The sequence below is a fragment of the Brachyhypopomus gauderio genome, chromosome 19 (genome assembly GCF_052324685.1).
Source record: "Brachyhypopomus gauderio isolate BG-103 chromosome 19, BGAUD_0.2, whole genome shotgun sequence".
Taxonomy (NCBI): domain Eukaryota; kingdom Metazoa; phylum Chordata; class Actinopteri; order Gymnotiformes; family Hypopomidae; genus Brachyhypopomus; species Brachyhypopomus gauderio.
Genome location: NC_135229.1, coordinates 13818097 through 13837250, shown reverse-complemented (window position 1 = coordinate 13837250; position 19154 = coordinate 13818097). Strand labels below are relative to the sequence as shown.

At 41.2% G+C, this 19154-nt stretch overlaps 1 protein-coding gene across 1 annotated transcript; it reads right to left on the bottom strand.

Moving 5' to 3' along the window:
- Positions 1-5241: 5241 nt before the first annotated feature.
- en2b (engrailed homeobox 2b) lies at positions 5242-9250 on the bottom strand. The gene is made up of 2 exons (XM_076981557.1): positions 8776-9250; positions 5242-6864 (listed from the first exon to the last, which is right to left on the bottom strand). Exons 1-2 carry the CDS (start codon positions 9248-9250, stop codon positions 6548-6550), a joined length of 792 nt encoding a protein of 263 aa, XP_076837672.1. The 3' UTR covers positions 5242-6547.
- Between the last annotated feature and the right edge of the window lie 9904 nt (positions 9251-19154).

Below are 19154 nucleotides of genomic sequence, written 5' to 3'. Positions count from 1 at the left end.
TCTGTCTGCCCCTGTCTGTCTACTCCTGTCTGTCTACTCCTGTCTGTCTGCTCCTGTCTGTCTGCCCCTGTCTGTCTGCCCCTGTCTGTCTACTCCTGTCTGTCTACTCCTGTCTGTCTGCCCCTGTCTGTCTGCCCCTGTCTGTCTGCCCCTGTCTGTCTACTCCTGTCTGTCTACTCCTGTCTGTCTACTCCTGTCTGCCCCTGTCTGTCTACTCCTGTCTGTCTACTCCTGTCTGTCTGCCCCTGTCTGTCTGCCCCTGTCTGCCTGCCCCTGTCTGCCTGCCCCTGTCTGCCTGCCCCTGTCTGTCTACTCCTGTCTACCTGCCCCTGTCTGTCTACTCCTGTCTACCTGCCCCTGTCTGTCTACTCCTGTCTGTCTACTCCTGTTTGCCTGCCCCTGTCTGTCTACTCCTGCCTGTCTACCCCTGTCTGCCTGCCCCTGTCTGCCTGCCCCTGTCTGCCTACTCCTGTCTGCCTGCCCCTGTCTGTCTACTCCTGTCTGCCTGCCCCTGTCTGTCTACTCCTGTCTGCCTGCCCCTGTCTGTCTACTCCTGTCTGTCTGCCCCTGTCTGTCTGCCCCTGTCTGTCTGCCCCTGTCTGTCTACTCCTGTCTGCCTGCCCCTGTCTGCCTGCCCCTGTCTGCCTGCCCCTGTCTGCCTACTCCTGTCTGCCTGCCCCTGTCTGTCTACTCCTGTCTGCCTGCCCCTGTCTGTCTGTCTGCCCGCCCCTGTCTGCCTGCTCTTGTCCTTACGCCTGTGCCCATGGGCTGTTGTGAACGCAGCCGACGGGTGTGTGGGGTGACCCGTCTTCCACGTGCAGGACTGTAATTGTGGGGTGCGAGGGAGGTCCTGTCCACACAGAGCGGGGCGGAGGAGGGCCGTGGGGGGGGGGAGGTAGGTGCCGCCATGTTGCCTTGGCTTTGTAAGCGATGCTACGGGGTGCCAGTCAGAGTGGGGGGGGGGGGGCATCACTCTCCACATTCTGGTGGATGGAGAACTCGTGACTCCTCTCACGTGAGACACAAATAACGCAGGACGGTCTGGGGAAACCCTCCGTCTGCTTGGTCGTATGCGATGTGTATTACCGAGATCTTTACGCTCTTCCCTCGGTGTGATCGTTATGATTCCTGACTGGCACGGCTAATCGAGATGACGGGGAACCCCAAGCTGAAGTGATGAAAGGCACCTGAAAGTCTCGACTGGTCGTACTGGGACTAGGGGTGTCTTGGCAGACTGGCCATACTGGGACTAGGGGTGTCTGAGCAAAATGATGTCCATTTTACTTGGTTAAATAACGCATTTACTTTTAGACGGTTATTAGACATGACCTTTATTATTAGTCTTCACGTGTATTATGTATTTTGTCATTTGTTATAATCCGCATACACAGAGAAGCAGCCTTGGAAATGTGAGGCCCCACACCAGCTGAAGAATATGTTCATCCTAATTGAAACATTTTGACCATGGAAGGCATCTGGGTGCCACTGTTGATAAATGGATGTTTATGCTACTGTGGGAACATTTGCTTCAGTTTTTCTGCAAATCTCCTCGGTCTTTATTTTGTGCTGTGTTCGCTTCAGGTTGGTCGGGGTTTGTTCCTGGGGTTTGTGCGTGTCTGTATGTTTGGAGACACGAGTGGGGAGGTCTCTGGTCCCCCATTACTGCTGAAACGTTTCTTATGTAACAGCAAAGAAGTATGGGACATTATTATTCAGTCACTGCCTAAATAATGTGCTGATTTCTGTCAGGCTACAAGAGGCTCAGGCTTACAAGGTTTCTCTAGCGCTGCGTGTGGCATGGGCGTGAGGAGACTCGGGCGTGAGGAGTGTCTCCTGACTGTTTGTCAACAGGCACAAGCTCTCTTTCAGGGAAAAGTGTAAACGCCATCCCACATGCAATTTCAGCATCATTAACCGAGTGGAGAATATTTTAATGTGTTTTTTTGGTTCTTACGACCCTGCAAATAAGTGGCACTTTTGGTCCACCTGTCACGACTGTGCGTTCTTAGGTGGGTTTTTATTTCAACTTAAACAGGTTGTTGGGGAACCGGCCGGGTTCCTCGGGCTCCAGAACCCCCCCTGCTGCTCATGACGTTGCATTAGCATCATGGTCTCAAGACAGGGAGCATTCTGGCCTCCACAGCTCCTGAAGTATCTCAATTTTTCGACAACAGTGCAATTTGCGTGAAAGCGTACTGGGCAAATGAGAAACGCTTCCGTTTTTCGCACTTGCACCCCGACAAAGTGCGTAATTAAGCCTACACCGCTCTCTCCCCCCACACATTTCCTTTCAGTCTGCAGGAAACTGCCTGGTTTGTGTTTTTTGAATGTGAGGGGTGACTGTGTCCTAAGAAGCCTGCGTTTCCTTTTGTTCGAGGCAGATTCTGTGTCCCCGACTTTAAGCTGAAATACATCACAGATCAAGGGTTACCAAGGTGCTGCTGGCCACGGCTCAAAGTGGACAACTGAAGTCTCATTTCCTATGCGTGCTAGGTGCCTCGGTGGTGACTGCCAGCACGGAACCAGGCTGCCGGTCTAACTCAGCATCCCAGGGGTCTGCCCCCCCCCAACACCACCACCAGTGGAATGGCTTCTTTATTCCGACCGGCCAGGCTGAAAGAAGGGGACCCCGTTTTGTAAACCCGCCCCGGCACCGTCGGCCCGGGGCAGGAGGGCCCGCTTTTGCTTGCCCAGACATGCATCCGAGTGTGGACCTGTTCTGCTGTGGCACAGGGCTGCGTGGCGTTCACTTGTATTCTAACAAGATTAAAATCTATTTGTCCTGGAGATCAGCACAGTTAAGTGCCCCTTCGGCTTTTCGGCTACGGCGGTGTGCTTTGATCTGCGTTGTGTGGCGAGGGCGGGCTACAGGCCGTCCGTCCGCGAGCCCACTGTGAAATTAGCCTGATGTCATCCCTATTCTTCACCTCCACCGTCATTCCGGGCCTTAATTATATTTCGTCCACAAAGCCGCTGCTCTTCATTGCATATTCAAATCTGACTAGGAAGCATTTATAAACTATAGATGAATAAACGCGTGGGGGGAGGGGTCAGGACAGCAGTCTCTTTGTGTGACAGGGGAAACGGAGACACCAATACTTTTCTGATATGTATTTTCTTTTGGGGGGGGGGGGGGGGGGGGGGGGGGGCAACTGGCCTTTGCCTCTACCATTTGTAGGGGTTCAGTTTGGGGCAAGGGTCATTTGACAAGATTGTTGGAATTTCTGAGAGAAGAAAGGTGTGATACTTTGGCTCTGTGTGCGCGTATGGGGGTTTTAAAATAGCCAGATATTTGTGTCCACAGCAGCAGAAGACCTTGTTAGGACCAGTTCGCATGAAACTTTGAAATGGATCAACCTTTGGTAAGAACTTCAGTTTGTTTTTCCATCTTACTGTTTTTTTTTTCTTTTGGTTCACTGCTGACTTCAGTTTCATGGGTGTAAAGGTAACAGTACGTGTTTGAAATGGAAACTCCACACAAAGTCTTCCGACAATTAATGGCACCACCATATAGATCCGTGTTGAGTTCAGAGGTGAAGAAACATTAAGGAAGAAAGGAAGTAAGCCACCTGGAGCTGGGACAGAAGGCTTTGACCTTCAACGGGGTGTCCGGGCCTCCATTCAGGGGCGGAGCTGCACTGTGTATCCCGGCTCCATGGGCCTTTCTCTGCTCTGAGGGGCTCAAGTCACTGACCGTTGGGCGTTACTTCCACAAACAAGGCGAGCGAGAATAGAAATGCAGATGAGGTTGTGGGGCATTGAAGAACACAGGTCAATGCAGGGAATGGTTCTCAGAGATAGCTAACCTTTTGTATTGGACCTATTCAATTATGGCACTTCTCCAGTGATCTTTGCATAGCGTAATGTAACTGTTTGGTGAAAGTATGTAATTGCTAAGCCTTTAGATGCGATCTCCACCCGCATAAAGACGCCAAGCCTTTAGACTTTCAATACCTAGACGTGCAATAAAATAAAAAAAAGTTTTTTCTACTTGAGTGAAACAGAAAATGTCTAAACCAGATTGACCGCTTTTTAAAGCACTTAAATTTACGTAGAAAGCTACATTTCTACACTTCTAAATGACCATCGTTGCATCACGTTATTTCTATTTTACGTCAGGAAAACTTTGAAATGGTGTAAATGTCTCGTAGTGCTGTGTGCAGGCCACGCATGGATGCTGAGTTCAAACTATGCCGTTTTTTATCATGTGTGTTTTATTGGACGTTAGAAAGCAGGTTATTTACGAAAACCATCTGTTTGTAAACTTTGTGTTGTTCTTTTTTAAGATTATTGTGGTTCATTGCACCATAGCCGCAGGGTTAACAGTAGAAAGCAATACATTATGCGATTATAAATTTTTTCTATTGGTCTTAAATCGATATTATTGCCAATATCATTGATATGAAAGCTTACCTCCTACAATATCACCTACAAGGCCGTGTATCAACGTACCCTAGAAGGACTAATGAACCAGGACATAAGACACACATGCATCTTGGGTAAATAAAAACAAACTTGAGGCAGTTTTCTCCTAATCGAGGGTTGATGTCAGGTTAGATTTGAACAAGGTTAGAAGATAGGACAAGTACAATGCGAAAGAAATAGGAGCTTAGAAGAACTGAAATGTAAAAAGTTATTATTATTAAAAATAATTAAAAATAAACCTTTACCAACAACAAGAAATAAGAGGTTGTTGTACGACAGAATCGTTTAGTAGGCCTATATGCCTTTAGGTGACTGTGTAAGATTTGAACAGACTCGTGGGACTATGCACATTCAAATCTTATGGGTTTTAAACTTGAGCGACAACAGAACTAAAGCTAGACTTAACCCCCCCCACACACACACACACACACACGCACACACGCAACTCCAACACTGTACACATTCGTATGTCCCGCCCACTTCCAGCTGTCCACGAATTCAGCGAAGCTAGACGTATTCTGAATTTTGCGTGATCATGTGCATTATAGTTCATAATGATGATTCAGAAGCTTTTAAATGGCCGTATTACTTCCTCCCAAAACCTGATCTTGGTCTACAGGTCTACGTTAGCCTGTCTGCGAAGGGATATATGAGGTACAGTCCTGTTTACAAATAAGCATTGTTTATTGACTTATTCTCCACCTCTGCAGTTGGATTTAATTACACAAATAAACATGATACAAATTATTTACATCTGTTTAAGGAATACTTCAGAAGAGAACCACTAGAAATAAAAAAAAGAAAACAAACTTAAATTAACTCTTTCTGTTTTATACATATCCTTCGTAGATTTTGCTGTAAATTCTGTTTTTATAGGCCTATAGAATATGAAGGCGCGAGAGTCCGGAGCTCAGAGCGAGGCGTCTGAGCACGCGCATGTCCTGCACAGTACTCATACAAAAAAAAGTTCATCTCAGAACTTTAAGGCAAAGTGTGTTTGTTTGGTGAATCAATTCATACACACTTTTCAAACGTACAATAAAACACAGTTCACACCGAACAGAAGTTCAGAATTTGGTACGGATGCAGTCGTAAACCCAAAACTATTCTCGCTTTCTTATAGCGCTCATGCAAAGGCCTCGAAACTTAAGCTCACAAAGTTATTGCGTGACGACACGAAATGCAGATAAAAAAAATCCCATGACCCAAATGTTTCTTGCACCACGAGTCCACCGCTGCACGCTCGTGCTTTCGTTCGATCGTACGCTGTCTAAATAATAGCATGATTTTATTACGGCCAAAATCAAAACAATGATTCCACACTTAACAATTTAACAGATAGAAAATTCCTCCACGAGGAACCCAAACATTCTCAGAAACACTTTGCCTGTATGAAAAAAGAAAAAAAAAGTTTATTGTACATTCCCGTCTAAGTTCAATAGAGCTTAATTTTGGGTCAAGTATTTCCAATAAATATGCAACTGTTATTGAGAGGTTTGTTTGTACGGTTTCCTGAAAATGATATTTGAAGATTATGAACTGTAACCCCTACTGAACAGAGTTAAATAGACCTTATCTATAAATATGACAGGCTATAATGCATTTCTTTTAGCGTACAGATAGTGATATGCACTGTTGCGTTAAAAATACCAGGTTTTGATCGGTTTGTGTGTAACACAATTCAGATCTGAAAATAAAACGTTCTTCCAGAATAATAACATTAAAACATGGAAACAACAAACATAAGTAGATAAAGTTAAAACTTTTTTTCATTTATTTAAAATCACAGTTGCCTGAATGCAGCAGAGAAACTCTTTGGATTTCAGCATGGATTAAAGACGATCACGTGTCTCGACGTCAAGCGTCCATCAAAAGCGTCTGTTTTTAATAAAGAAACGTAGTCTACTTCCTTCACCAAACAATGTTCAGACTGTGGACAGCAGTGTTAATGTTTTGCAAAAAAAAAAAATAGTTTCACACCACCATAAACGTAAAATACATACACATTAAAATATTGCAGACTTATATCTCATACATAGGCTATAGTCTAATCCATTTATGCTGGTATTTTGTACACTGGCCCTTTTTAAATTATTGCATTGAAGAAATCCTCTCCTTCGCGTTAATCGCTGTCTGATTTGTCGTCCTTTGATGATGTGGCGTGATTATAAAGTCCTTGTGCCATCAGGTGCAAAGCCAGTGTGTTCTTAGTTCCTGATGCTTTTTTAATCTTTGCTCTCTTATTTTGAAACCAGATTTTGATTTGAGATTCGTTAAGCCCGAGTTCCTGAGCTAGAGCTTGTCTCCTCTGCTCTGTCAGGTACCGGTTTGTCTGAAACTCGGTCTTGAGTCTTTGTAGCTGCTCGGCTGTGAACGCCGTTCGTGGACGCTTGTCTTCTTTGCTTAGGGCTTTCTTCTTTGGTTTGCGAGATCTTGGCCCTGCGTTTTGTGAATATAGAGACTTTGGTTAGGTAGTTGCTTATACCACGACTTTAGCAGTTTCAATTATTTACACAGTCATAATAATAATAATAATAATCATGATAATAATAATAATAATAATACGAGTTGTCAGTTGTCTGTAGGCTACTTCGCTTTCTTTGACTATTGACTTTATAACTATTTTTAAAATATGGTGCTCATAAAGCGTCTCAGTGCTATAAAACTACAGACAAAGCTCCTCTCAGATTTGCATACGAGATATATTTCAATGGGTCTGAGTTTTGGACTGAAGGCCCGGTGGGTTGGGGGTGGGGAGCGCGCGCGGGACGGGAGGGGTGAGGTTAGGCGCTCCTTTCTCCTTCGGTTACCATAGTAACTACATTTTATAAGCGCGTGTTGTTCATAAACTTGTTATAAGTGCAGCACATGTCATTTCACACCGTAACCTGTGCTGGTGTTTCGCGTTGATCTCGCGACAAGGTCACTGCTTCGAGCGTCAGTCCGGTGTATTCTTACTCTACAGACTCCTGCATTCATTACATTATCAAACCATATTTTATAGTCCAAGTCTGCTCTTTAAATAGGCTCAGTGTATAACCGCACGTTAGTAATACAGGCTGAAGTGTGGATCAACAGTACTTCATGCTTTTATTAACATTTTTTCGTTTTCATTCTTTTGTTCATGATTTCTTACAAGCTGAAATTTCATGAACTTTTAAATGTTCCCATAGCCTATGGTATAAACCATCCAGCTAACCAAACGCACCATGCAAATACTCATGATTATTTTGTTAAACATACAGCCTTAGGTTGGTACGCCCTGGTCCAATTACAAACTGATCATGCAAAATATTAGAGTAATTATTTATATGGTTTAGATACTTTTTTTCGTCAAATAGCCTACAATATTTTGAAATAATTCATCAGTCGATTAATGCAAAACAAGTCCAAAATTTATATTCAGTGGGTTCTAAAATAGCAAGAGGGAAGAAATGTTTCAATCCGAAAAACTTGGGGTGCCACTAGGTTAGCAGAGCAGTCGTACTTTTCGAAAGGATTCACACCGAATTCCACATTTAAAGAGAAACTTGTGTTGCGCAATCGAATACAATTTCATTTGGAGTAGGCAAAGTGTGTAAAGTGTATAGACGCCTAATAATTCGTTCCCTTCAAAAACGTGAATGTGATCTAGCACGTAGCCTTGTGCGGGTGCCACTATCCGCTCAACTCTATTGTCAAAAATATGCTAATTAAATATTAACAAAGACAGCGATGGAACAATGGCGCAAATTTTGACTTCGTTTCGCTTAAAATACTGACAAAATAATTCTGTTACTTCACAATTTTTCCTTTGATAGCTGAAAAACCCTTAAATAATGTGGTTTATTTTTGAAGTCATGGCGAACTATTGCCAAACATCGAATAATGCATTGTTTGCTGCCCTTAAATGTATGGCACAACAATAATAATAAATTATTATTAATAATAATATTAATAATAATAATAATAATAATAATATAGATCATGCAGTCTAAATGATATCTAAACGTAACTGTGAAAAACCTGTTTGGAGTTTTCCGATATTTTACCCAACCTACCGAAACTAATTGGATTTATGAACAAAGGAAAACAATACAATTTTGTTTATTTATAAAATATTGTAAATTGTAAAATATTAAACGATTTAGAAAATTATTCCGACAAAAATCCAACTGACTGGTCTAACTCTAGGCGGGCGGTGTCACGTTCAAATAACTATTTCTACATCACGGTTGTCGGCGCTCTTCGACTAATAATTCGAATTATCGATCAATCTTGATATTTTGTTAATCAAATTTACTTGGGAACTGGTACATTCTGACTTTGTTATATATTTCGGTAAAACAGCAGTGCAAAATCAAGTCCTACCTGATGACGGCCTGTCCGAATACCTCGTGCAGTACACCCAGGCCGGCCACAGCATGGGCTGGTTGGGCTGAGAAGCGTTACTTTGAGAGGAGTCTGAGTCGGAGCTTAGGCACTGGTCTCCGGTCTCTGCACTGGTCCTCAGGGGTGCTTCTGCGGTTAAATCGCTTTTCTTTGACCCACTGACTGGTCGGGGGCTCGATGTACCTTCCCCTGACACGGGAGCGCCTACCTGCTCTGTCCCCCCAACCGAGGGACACCGATTCTCTCTTCCAACCGGATTAATTTCATCTCGTCCGATTGTACCTTCTTTTCTGCGACCAAAGTCCGGTCGTAAAATGTTGTCGATGTAGAAGTTAGTGATGCGGTGCGGGAGTATGTTTCCAGGGGCCTGTAGCAGGGGCAGGATCGCCCTGTTAGATTCATCGCCCGAATCTTGACGCTCCGCATCTCTGTTGCTGTGATCTGTTTCTTCCATACTGAAACTCTCCCAGCTTTATTTCTTTAACCCCTTTCTCTCCCCAACACGAGCGTCCGAGTTCCAGTTTATAAATATTTCCCTCTTCTATGTTTTTTTTTTCTTTTTTAAGAGGACAAAAATCAACAATGAAAATTGCAGAAAGAAAAAAATCTTTCTGATTCTTTTGTTAATTAAAAACGATGAGACAGCTTCTTGTATGCACAAAGAAAAACATAGTTTAGAATTTAATTCCACAATGATCTCCACGCAATATCTTTATTATAAGGCTACTTTTGGAAAATCACCCGCTATGATGCAGTAGTCGTGCCTCAGTGACCAATAACGGGTAAATAAAGAGGCGCTAACTGGCTCTGAAATACTTTCACTATGGATTTTTGTTCTTATTTTTAATACGAGTCCCCCGGGTGACGTTGCAGTCCGGTATGTTAGACACGTGCCTTTGACCAATAGGGAGAGGAACATTTTACCACATGACCTAGTGACTCTGGTGACAGCGCCCAACCTCGCCTTACTCTCTCCCCTTAAAGCTACAGTACACTCTAATTTACGAAGTGATCAACTCTCACAAGTTAAATGAGGGCTGTTAATCTTTCGCTTAGGCTAAATATACCGAGTCTGTTTACGAGTTATAACATTTAATCAGTTATTTACCATGACTTTGTCACCGAATAGCTAATCATCTTTTTGACTAACCGATTATTCGTGCGATGATTAGCCATAGATTCGGTGGCTGGCTACTTGGCAATACAAACGTGAGCTACAACTAATCTCCACATAACCGGGTCCACCACCACCGCAAAGGCTCGGGTCCGGTCCTGATACGGTCTATGCAGGTGATGTTACCGAATAACAGGGCGTTGGACGGCTGGTGTGTGGTTGATTAGAGTGGTTAGTCCTAATTAGAGTAGTCCTCATTAGAGTGGTTAGTCCTCATCCGCACTCATTCCATCACGAATCACTCACGTTTTCACTTTAGGAAGCTCGTCGTTTTCACACAGATGTCTCGTTGTGAGTTTTATTATGGCGCTTGTATTAGAAACACAGAAGTGTAAACACGATGTATTTGAGCTGAGCGAGTTGAGTGCATTCGTTTAAGGCCGCGTGAAGATGATTTCGTTATTTCGACTTATTTCATTTTGCCAATTTAAAAGTGCTGGCTCACGAAGAGTCCTCACAATTCACCGCATAATTATCATGCGGACCTCTCCCAAATCAAGTTTGTTATCGAAGTTAGCCTGACTAAAAAGGGCTAGTGGCGCTTTAAAACGACTCGATGATGCAAACCAACGGCAGTGCTGGTGGACACATGGTGCGATTCAGCGCCGAAAATGAATCAACGAAGCAGCGCTGTAGAAAAAATGCGAAGTTCACGAAAATAATCGGAGTTCATTGACGTTAAATATATTAAAGTCATCCTGTCGGACGGATGTCTGTCAATAGGACATTTGAAATCATTATAACTGAGCTCATCTGCCGAATCTTAGATTTGCAATATCAGTCGAAAAGTGATCAATTGCTCGTATCCTGGTTTTTCTAATAGGTTTCATGACATCTCGCCTGTACATCACCGCTTTAGTTTGTGCTGGTCATGATGACGAGATTACAGTGCGAATAGCAACAAGATGAACAGCAGCATTTCAAAGAGATGCTTTATCTCTGCTTAAAAGTGATCATTGTGTTATGACAATTTGCTTCGAATTTAAATAGCAATTGTATTAGGTACACGTAAAACACAAAGATAGTTATAATACAAGGCTATATACCAACGCTAATTCAAAAATCCATCTAAAATGCGGCAAGAAACATTGATGGACGTGTCTTTATTTCAGATCAATTGTGCACCAACAGAACTTGTAAACTACTGACAGGGCGTGACGTCTTGAGTGTAGCGTGCAGGCTCAGGTTAGTGTGGGCTGCGGGTCAGTCTGATACCAGAACCGATCAAAGCAGCCAGGCTCAGATACACACTGAGATATTTATGATACAAATCCATCTTCAAAAATCTAGGCCTTGGTGGAAAATAATGTTCAACAAAAACATTAAGAATGAGTCGTAATATTATCGATACTATTGTAATTGTATCTGATTTATCTTCATCAGTATTAGATAATAATACCCAATTTAAACGCGTTTTATTTTCCTCCTGGAAACGTTCCCTTTCGTCGCATTTGCATTTCATCACCTAAGGGCACAATCTTTTATTTTTTTGAATAAGGTGGCAATCCCTACTTAATAACCTTTTTAAGAGGTTGCATCAAAGTAGCTCAAAGACTACAGTTTCTGTGGTATCAATATTTTGAAGCTTCAAAGGCAGACATCAACTCTTATTATGACCTTTGATGACACATTTTATTAGACTTGAATGGTCGGCGCTTAACTTAGTTTTGCACGCTGCCTAAAAGCATTAATAATAGTATTAACATTTAAATTCTTTCTTGGGCGTCCAATAAATGAACATCTTTACAAATATTGTAATTACAACAATGCACTCTGAGAAACAGCAGTAAGCTATTATTATTATTATTATTATTATTATTATTATTGTTGTTATTATTATTATTATTAATGCTATTAATAATAATATTATTGTTATTGTTGTATAATATTATATTTTCACTTTTAATAATAATGTCAACTGCAAGTGCAATTTTCTAACAATAAGAAAAAAATTATTTAAATATTAGATTAGCAGTTCCTACAATTGTCCGTAACCTTTTTCTCTTTTTCCATCGTTTATAGGTCTGTAACGCATGAAATAATGCCAACAGACGCCAACAGTGATAAGTATAACGGCCTCTTAAGACTGTTATTTCCATATTAAAAACATTAAAAACTCCGATTTACAAAGCCTAATATGTGAATGATTTAACTTTCTGTCTTAAATTCTCACCCTCATAGCCATAACAAGGATTGTTTTAGAAACTTTAAACTTGGTCATTGTGCAGGTCACGGTAATTAGATACACTCCTTTCAATCCAGAAGAAATTCTTCGGGATTAGCACTTTTAAAAAGTTCTTGTTTCTTACGACCAACCCGACAATGAGCATTGAAATGGTTCTCTTTGATACTGGTTGTATTTAAAGACCTGCAATTGTTTTATTTTTCTTATATAATGGTCATTTGTTATATATATATATATATATATATATATATATATATATATATATATATATATATATATATATATATATATATATATATAGTGTGTGTGTGTGCGCGCGCGTCTGTTGTGTTAGAATAAATGTTAGATTGTGGGCGTATAACATTATTAACAAATTGCTTTCACATTATTAATTAGGCCTACCAAAAAACAAAGGGAATTACAGAATTACAGGACGTTTGGCTATCCCTTTCTGTCTGTCTGCGCGTATCCAGAACTTTTTAAAACCCGATTTAATTTCTCTTTTCCTCTGTGACAAAAGGTCGCGCCTAAAAGCGAAGAGGGATTTGTGAATGAGCGCGAGGGCTTTTGCCAGCTCACAGATCATAGCGCTCAGATGCGCACGCAGACGCGCCCCATTCAATGGCCACGATATCGGCCACGGAACAAAGGCGGGGTCACGCGGGATCTCCCAGCTTCCTGTTGCCCTTTGAAAAACAAAGTGAAGAAATGGAAAAATCTTCAGAGACCCTGAGGATGAGGATAAAGGTTACTGACCATTTCCTAGTTCGGTCTGGCCTGGGAAATATCATGAACTGCTGGGACATATATGCATATATTCATGCAAAATGTTTATACACACACACACACACACACACACACATTATATATATATATATATATATATATATATATATATATATATATATATATATATATATATATATATATATATATATATATATTGTGTGTGTGTGTGTGTGTGTGTGTGTGTGTACACATGATATAGGCTACCCATCATTTGTCTATTTTTATTTTAGTTGTTACATGAATGCTTGGACATCTAAACAAGTGTACTTTATGATATTATAATATGCATCTACTTTATGGTATGAGCTATATTGATATGGTCCTGTTACAAAAACCGAGGACCACAGGCAGCTGTGATAGTTCAGCTGACATGTGTTCCGTGCAACAGGTGTATGAGTGGCGCTCTCTCGGGTTCTGTGTGCAGACGATACCGTCTTCACGTTTGTTCCCGGTCAAATATATATTATAGTAAAAGTAAGTCGCTTGTTTCTTCCTTTGTGATCGCTTCTTGGTTTCGGGATGTCCCGGATGATATGATGTAACACACATGGTCCGACGTCACTTTTGTTTACAACTTGTTTTTCTTTCTCTGTGATTACACTTTTTAAATGCCTACTCAATTTATACTCACACGACACATGTCTTATCGTGAGCTGTAGAGTTTTTGATAGTGATTAACATCATTGTAAACAGACACAAACAACCCAATCTTTCAACGTCAGTTTTTGAAGTGTCTACCTTTGAAACTGCTTTAAAGTAACTTCAGTTAGGTTAACAACACAGGAGTTAACAAAGTTAACGTTAGTTATATTGTGAGCGTTCACAGTCCCGTCTCTCTGTTTACTGTCCTCTTTTACTCACAGGGAAAGAGTTCATCTGTTGTCCTGAACACTGACGATATCAAGCCGAGTGATACACGTATCCTCAAAACCAGCGCTGAATTAACGTCAACATCTGCTTTACTGAAATATCCTGTTAGTCCGGGATCTTTATCACATAATTTGAATAAACAGGGATCTCTTTTACAGTTGTTATTAATCTTTCGTGTATTTATATTAGGACTTTATGCAGGCCTTCTTATGAATTATCTCTTTAAATGACCAATGCGCCAGATAATGAAATATGTCAAACCAGAAGAATCTCCAACTTACTCGCACTTAATTCAGTGCATTTCTGTCCTGCATATAGGCCGACCCGTCAATCACCAGTCAAATAAAAGACGTGCTACACGTCTTGCTAATTGTTCATCATAGAGGAGTAGTTTAAGAGGTCAGTTTTAAACATGATGGGTCTTTTTACACGTTCGCCCTCCCTGATTTAAAAGGATATTTGTAAGTTAAGGAAAGATTAAGAAACTTAAAACACAGGTATGATAAGTTTTAGACTTTTAGATCGCCAAACTACGAGCACGGCTAAATCACTCATACTTGTGTGGATTTCTATAGGTATAACGTATATAGGCCTATAGGTATATATTTCTATAGGTATAACGTATATAGGCCTATAGGTATATATTTCTATAGGTATAACGTATATAGGCCTATTGACTGTAAACGTCTGATCAGTTGTAAAACCACTACTGCGGTTTTTTCTGGAATTAACAAGAACAAACACTTGTATTTTATCCCATGTTTATTATTTGGACTAATACAAACAACATGACGCAGATAGCAAACCCGTTCAAGAGGTTGAAAACGTGAACTTTGATTTTGAAAATTGGTTCTTTAATTTTCATGATTTTAGACTTTTTAGTCTTGGCCTGTTTTAACTTGTAACTTTAAAATCGATTACACTTTTTAAGGAAACGTATTTTGAAATCAGTTTCATTTAGAGTCACAACGCAGTTTAATTTTAAGAGTTTGCTCCTTATGTGAAATGTCCGTGTACGTCTGTGCTAGACGAGGATCGTAGAGGATAAAAGAAGAAAGGATGAAGAAAGAGGGAGAACGAAACCGAGGGAGGTGTAGAATGAAGGGCTTTCTCCGGATTGTTTTGTAAAAGTTTGCTATTGTGAATCTGAGGTCAGCCATAACCGACTGGTGCACAATGGAGGTACCGCTTTGTGCCCATGTAAAATCGTCAGTCCCGGTCAGTACCTTTTTCTTTTTCTTTTACTTTCTCAATCATTCAAGTTTAAAGTCAGTCAAAACTGACATTTACACGAGCCCGTGATGAGTAGACTGGACCTTTGCAGTAAGTTGGTTAAGACGTGAACTGAGGCCACAGGTTAATGACTGGCCTACACACGTTATCGTGGGACAGGCCACTGCCTCATTTCTGGACATCTATATTAATGTATTTGAGATCAATATTCAGAAAAGCTCGCGGAGAGGAAGTCCTCTGTCTCCTTAACCCCCTCTTTGGTTCTGGTCTAGACTACAATAATGACTGACCCAGATGCTAATAACATCAGTGAAAGGGCTCTGCGGTTCTCAGTGGGGAGGCAGCGACATGGCCGTGTCATTCATACAACATCACACTAGTGTCGCTTCAGGAAACGAAGCCTCTGGCCACATCTTGTCTTGGGACCAGCAGAAAAAACAACGAGTAAGTTTAAAAGCTTGCTAAGTTTTTGTTTCTGTATTGATTCATTATTTAACTATAAACATGTAATATAAAACTAAAACTGACGGCATTTTACGACATGCAAAAATATTTTAAATGACAGATATTTATCAAATTTTCATCAACATTTGCATGTTTCTTTGATTTCAAACTTATTTCACGCAGTCTCGTTTAACTGAAGAAATGTGCAGTTTGTCTATATAAGCGGGGAACTGTAGGCCAGCATATGGCTGTAATCGGTTATGTAGGCTGCGCTGTTTTGTTTGAGATGAAACGAAATTCAGTTTTATATTGAGTCTGATGGTCACATGTAGATTTCTACCATTCTTTAAGAGGAACGAATTAAGCTCTCGATTCTTATCGCGCTTTAGTGTTAAGTCAGTATTAGTTCCAAGTGTAATGATGGTTTTAAGACGAAAGGAGCCCTGTGTGTCAGTGCGTTGATTTCAAAGGACACTGGGCCTTCTTTAAGACCCCAAATCACTTTACGCCTGTTTTATTTTCTGGACTCTATTATTGCCTTGATTTTATTTTGATTAAAAAATACTATAGGGATGAAAGCAATGATATAGTGGTACCTAAATGTCGTACATAATAACAGCAATGTTTTGACCACTAATTAGGCTATTCAAATAATAAAAGATAACTCCCCCCTTTTAATTTATTTGGTCTAATGGAATATTCGTTTTTGTTGTCTTTTTTTTTGTTAGATTTTTATTAGAATTATGAGCATGCCAATTTTTATCTTTGTTTTTAATATTTTCGTTTTGTATTATTTTAGCTTTTCTTTTGTCTCTTACTTTCTAGGTAATCAAGTGTCATGGTATTATTATTATTATTATTATTATCTACTGTTATACTATCGTCTGTACATGTAGTTGAACTAAACTATTACAACAATATTTGTTTGCGCAGTGTGAGCAGGTGTATAGTTCCATAAATTCCCATGTAGACAGATCACCTGCATGTACACATGCTACACTCAGACAGACTGCTGTCAAAATGTCAAAAGTGCAGGACTTTAATTGGCTGTGGCGAAATGACATCACGAACCATCATTACGGCGATCCCATTGGTTTGTCTGTCGCCTTTGTGAGCGCTTCTGGTCTCCATTCAGCGGAGACGCAACCTTTTGCCGTCGAGATTTTTTCTTCAACCTTGAGGGATAAACCCTGTCTGTTGTCATCCGAGGAAAAGGCATATCAAAACAGGTCCTTGTGCCGGGAGTGTGGTAATTCAACAAGCCAAGTCAAACCCATCACACACACACACACACACACACACACACACACACACACACACACACACACACAGACCACTACTCCCACTCCGACACTGTGCGTTGCTCAATAGGACACGTCCGACAAAATAATAGATTATTCCCCCTCCGCATAGGCTAAAGGGCCGGGTTTAGTCTTCAAAACAGCAACAATTCTGTCGCTATTACAGTCCTCCGTGCCCCTGTGATTTTCACTTTTTAATTAAAGTAAAGCTTGGTGTCCTCTCTAGGGAAGGGGAGTGATGTTCATTGCCAAAAACAAGCAAAATGCTCCTAACGCAAGCAAACTATAGCCAAGTGACTAATAATGAAGCTCGTTATAAGGCGTTAGAGGGGTCTGTCTGATACTTCTGTGATTAGCCTTTCCCCTTTAACTGGGCTTGGCATGGGGGGCCAGATTGGCGAGGGGGGGGGGGGGGGGTCCAGTTTAGCAATCTGCCTCCAACATTTCAGAAGTTAAAAGGTGAAGCATCCGTTTTCATTTTTTTGTCATTGCAGAAGCTCCTTATCTGGAATGTTTAAAGTGTATGTTCGGTGTCACTTAATCCATATGCATTTAAATTGGATATTAAATGTGAGGATAAAATTAAACTTATCGCTCAGATGTAAAATAATCCTTGGCATAAAACAACGGCGATGACGGGCACGTCAGAGAAGTTCCACATCAACGATTCGTTCATCCGCAATTAGACAGAATATCTGCGGAATATCTTCTGTTTGGCGTGTGGAGAACACGTGCGAACTTTGGAAACTCGGAAAGGTTTACATAACAAAGAATTTTATGACCTTTTATGACCAAATTTAATCGCAAGTGGGGCACTATGATCAAGCTTATTATTATTTACACCTAATTATCATTTATCCAGTTCAGAGTGTGGTATTCCATTCGCTAAAATGTACTCAATGGACTTTTTGATCGTGGCCAAACAATAAGGAGAATATAATAAGTTTTAGATTGCTTAACCATCGAGAGCGCTGAGATGCATTGCACCCTAATTAGTGTGATTAAACACCGTGACTTGGGTTTCTTCAGCGTGATATTTGCCAGCTGCGGGAAACGCACCGGCGGCGCGCGAGCTCGTTTTCTTTTGTTGAACGAGGACACCCTGCATTTGGGGAGAGATATAACCGCGCGCGCCAGCGTTTCAGGACCATATGGGCCCGTGTTCTCGTGCGTCTCCAATTGTTGTGATTTATGAACATGGGGTTTGGTGTTGTGGCTAACGCGATTAATAGCATTTAGGTAGATGTTTTATAAACACGGGCGCGTGGGGGTCCAGCACACCCGTGACACTAGTAGATCACTCCTCACGCGCTTAAACCACCCTGAGCCACAATGCTTATAAACCCATTAAGAGTAGCGATTCAAATTTATTATAGCTGTCACATACAGATATATATCTACACACCAATGTGTTTTCTAACTTACATTAAGGACTGTGTATGTATGTTTGAATTTAATAATGAAATTACACTATATCTACCAGGATTAACAGGAGTTTCATTCTCTGTAGGACATTTCCTATAGGAAACTAAAGTTGACATCTGCGCCCTATACCTCGTTTCACAAAATGTACTCTAATTATCGCAGGTAGTTTAACTAGAGATCTATTAATATTCGTGAGTGTGGAGGGTCTGTCAACTTCCTTACGGGGACACGTGGAACTCCCTCCCGAAAGGGACTAGCGCGCGCTGTGGCCTGCAGGTATAACGCACGTGCGACCACTTGAGACGAGACACAAGCATTCGTCCTTATTCAGACTTTTCTAGGGTAAATGCGGATATATCGAATTACTTTCTCAGAAATATGTGTCGATGAAACACACGAGCTTGTTGAGAACTAACCAAATGCATGTAGGACTTCCTTTCTAAACGATGAAACAGTGAAGATGAATTTAACAGAAGACGTATAAATCAAATAAACGTATCCCATATCCAAATGAGTATTATATCTTTAGGATTAGAAAGCGATCACGTGTTTGCCCGCAAAGCAGAGGAACATCCATGAACAGTACACGGTACGGGTGGCGTCGACACATTCAAACGCAGAAGGCCTATGTTTAATCTGCCTTTTACATTATTCAAATGTAATTGAATTCAGGGAGGTTAGGTGTTTGATAGGACTTCTCAGCTCTTCAGAACGTCTTAGTTATATGGAATATCAGTTATGTTACCTATTTGAATGACAAGGACAAGCGAGGAATTCACCAGTGCACGACGGGGCTTTTTCTCCTCACTTACAGCCCTGACACCCGCAGCTGTAGCGCGCGCGCCCGCGCAGGGCCGCGTGCACCTAACTTAATAAAGGCGCAGCTGTAGCGCGCGCGCAGGGCCGCGTGCACCTAACTTAATAAAGGCGCAGCCAA

Coding starts and splice junctions, on each gene's coding strand:
- en2b (XM_076981557.1), bottom strand. CDS start 9,250: ATGGAAGAAACAGATCACAGCAACAGAGATGCGGAGCGTCAAGATTCG. Junction 6,865..8,775: donor TTCGGACAGGCCGTCATCAG/GTAGGACTTGAT, acceptor CACAAAACGCAG/GGCCAAGATCTCGCAAACCA.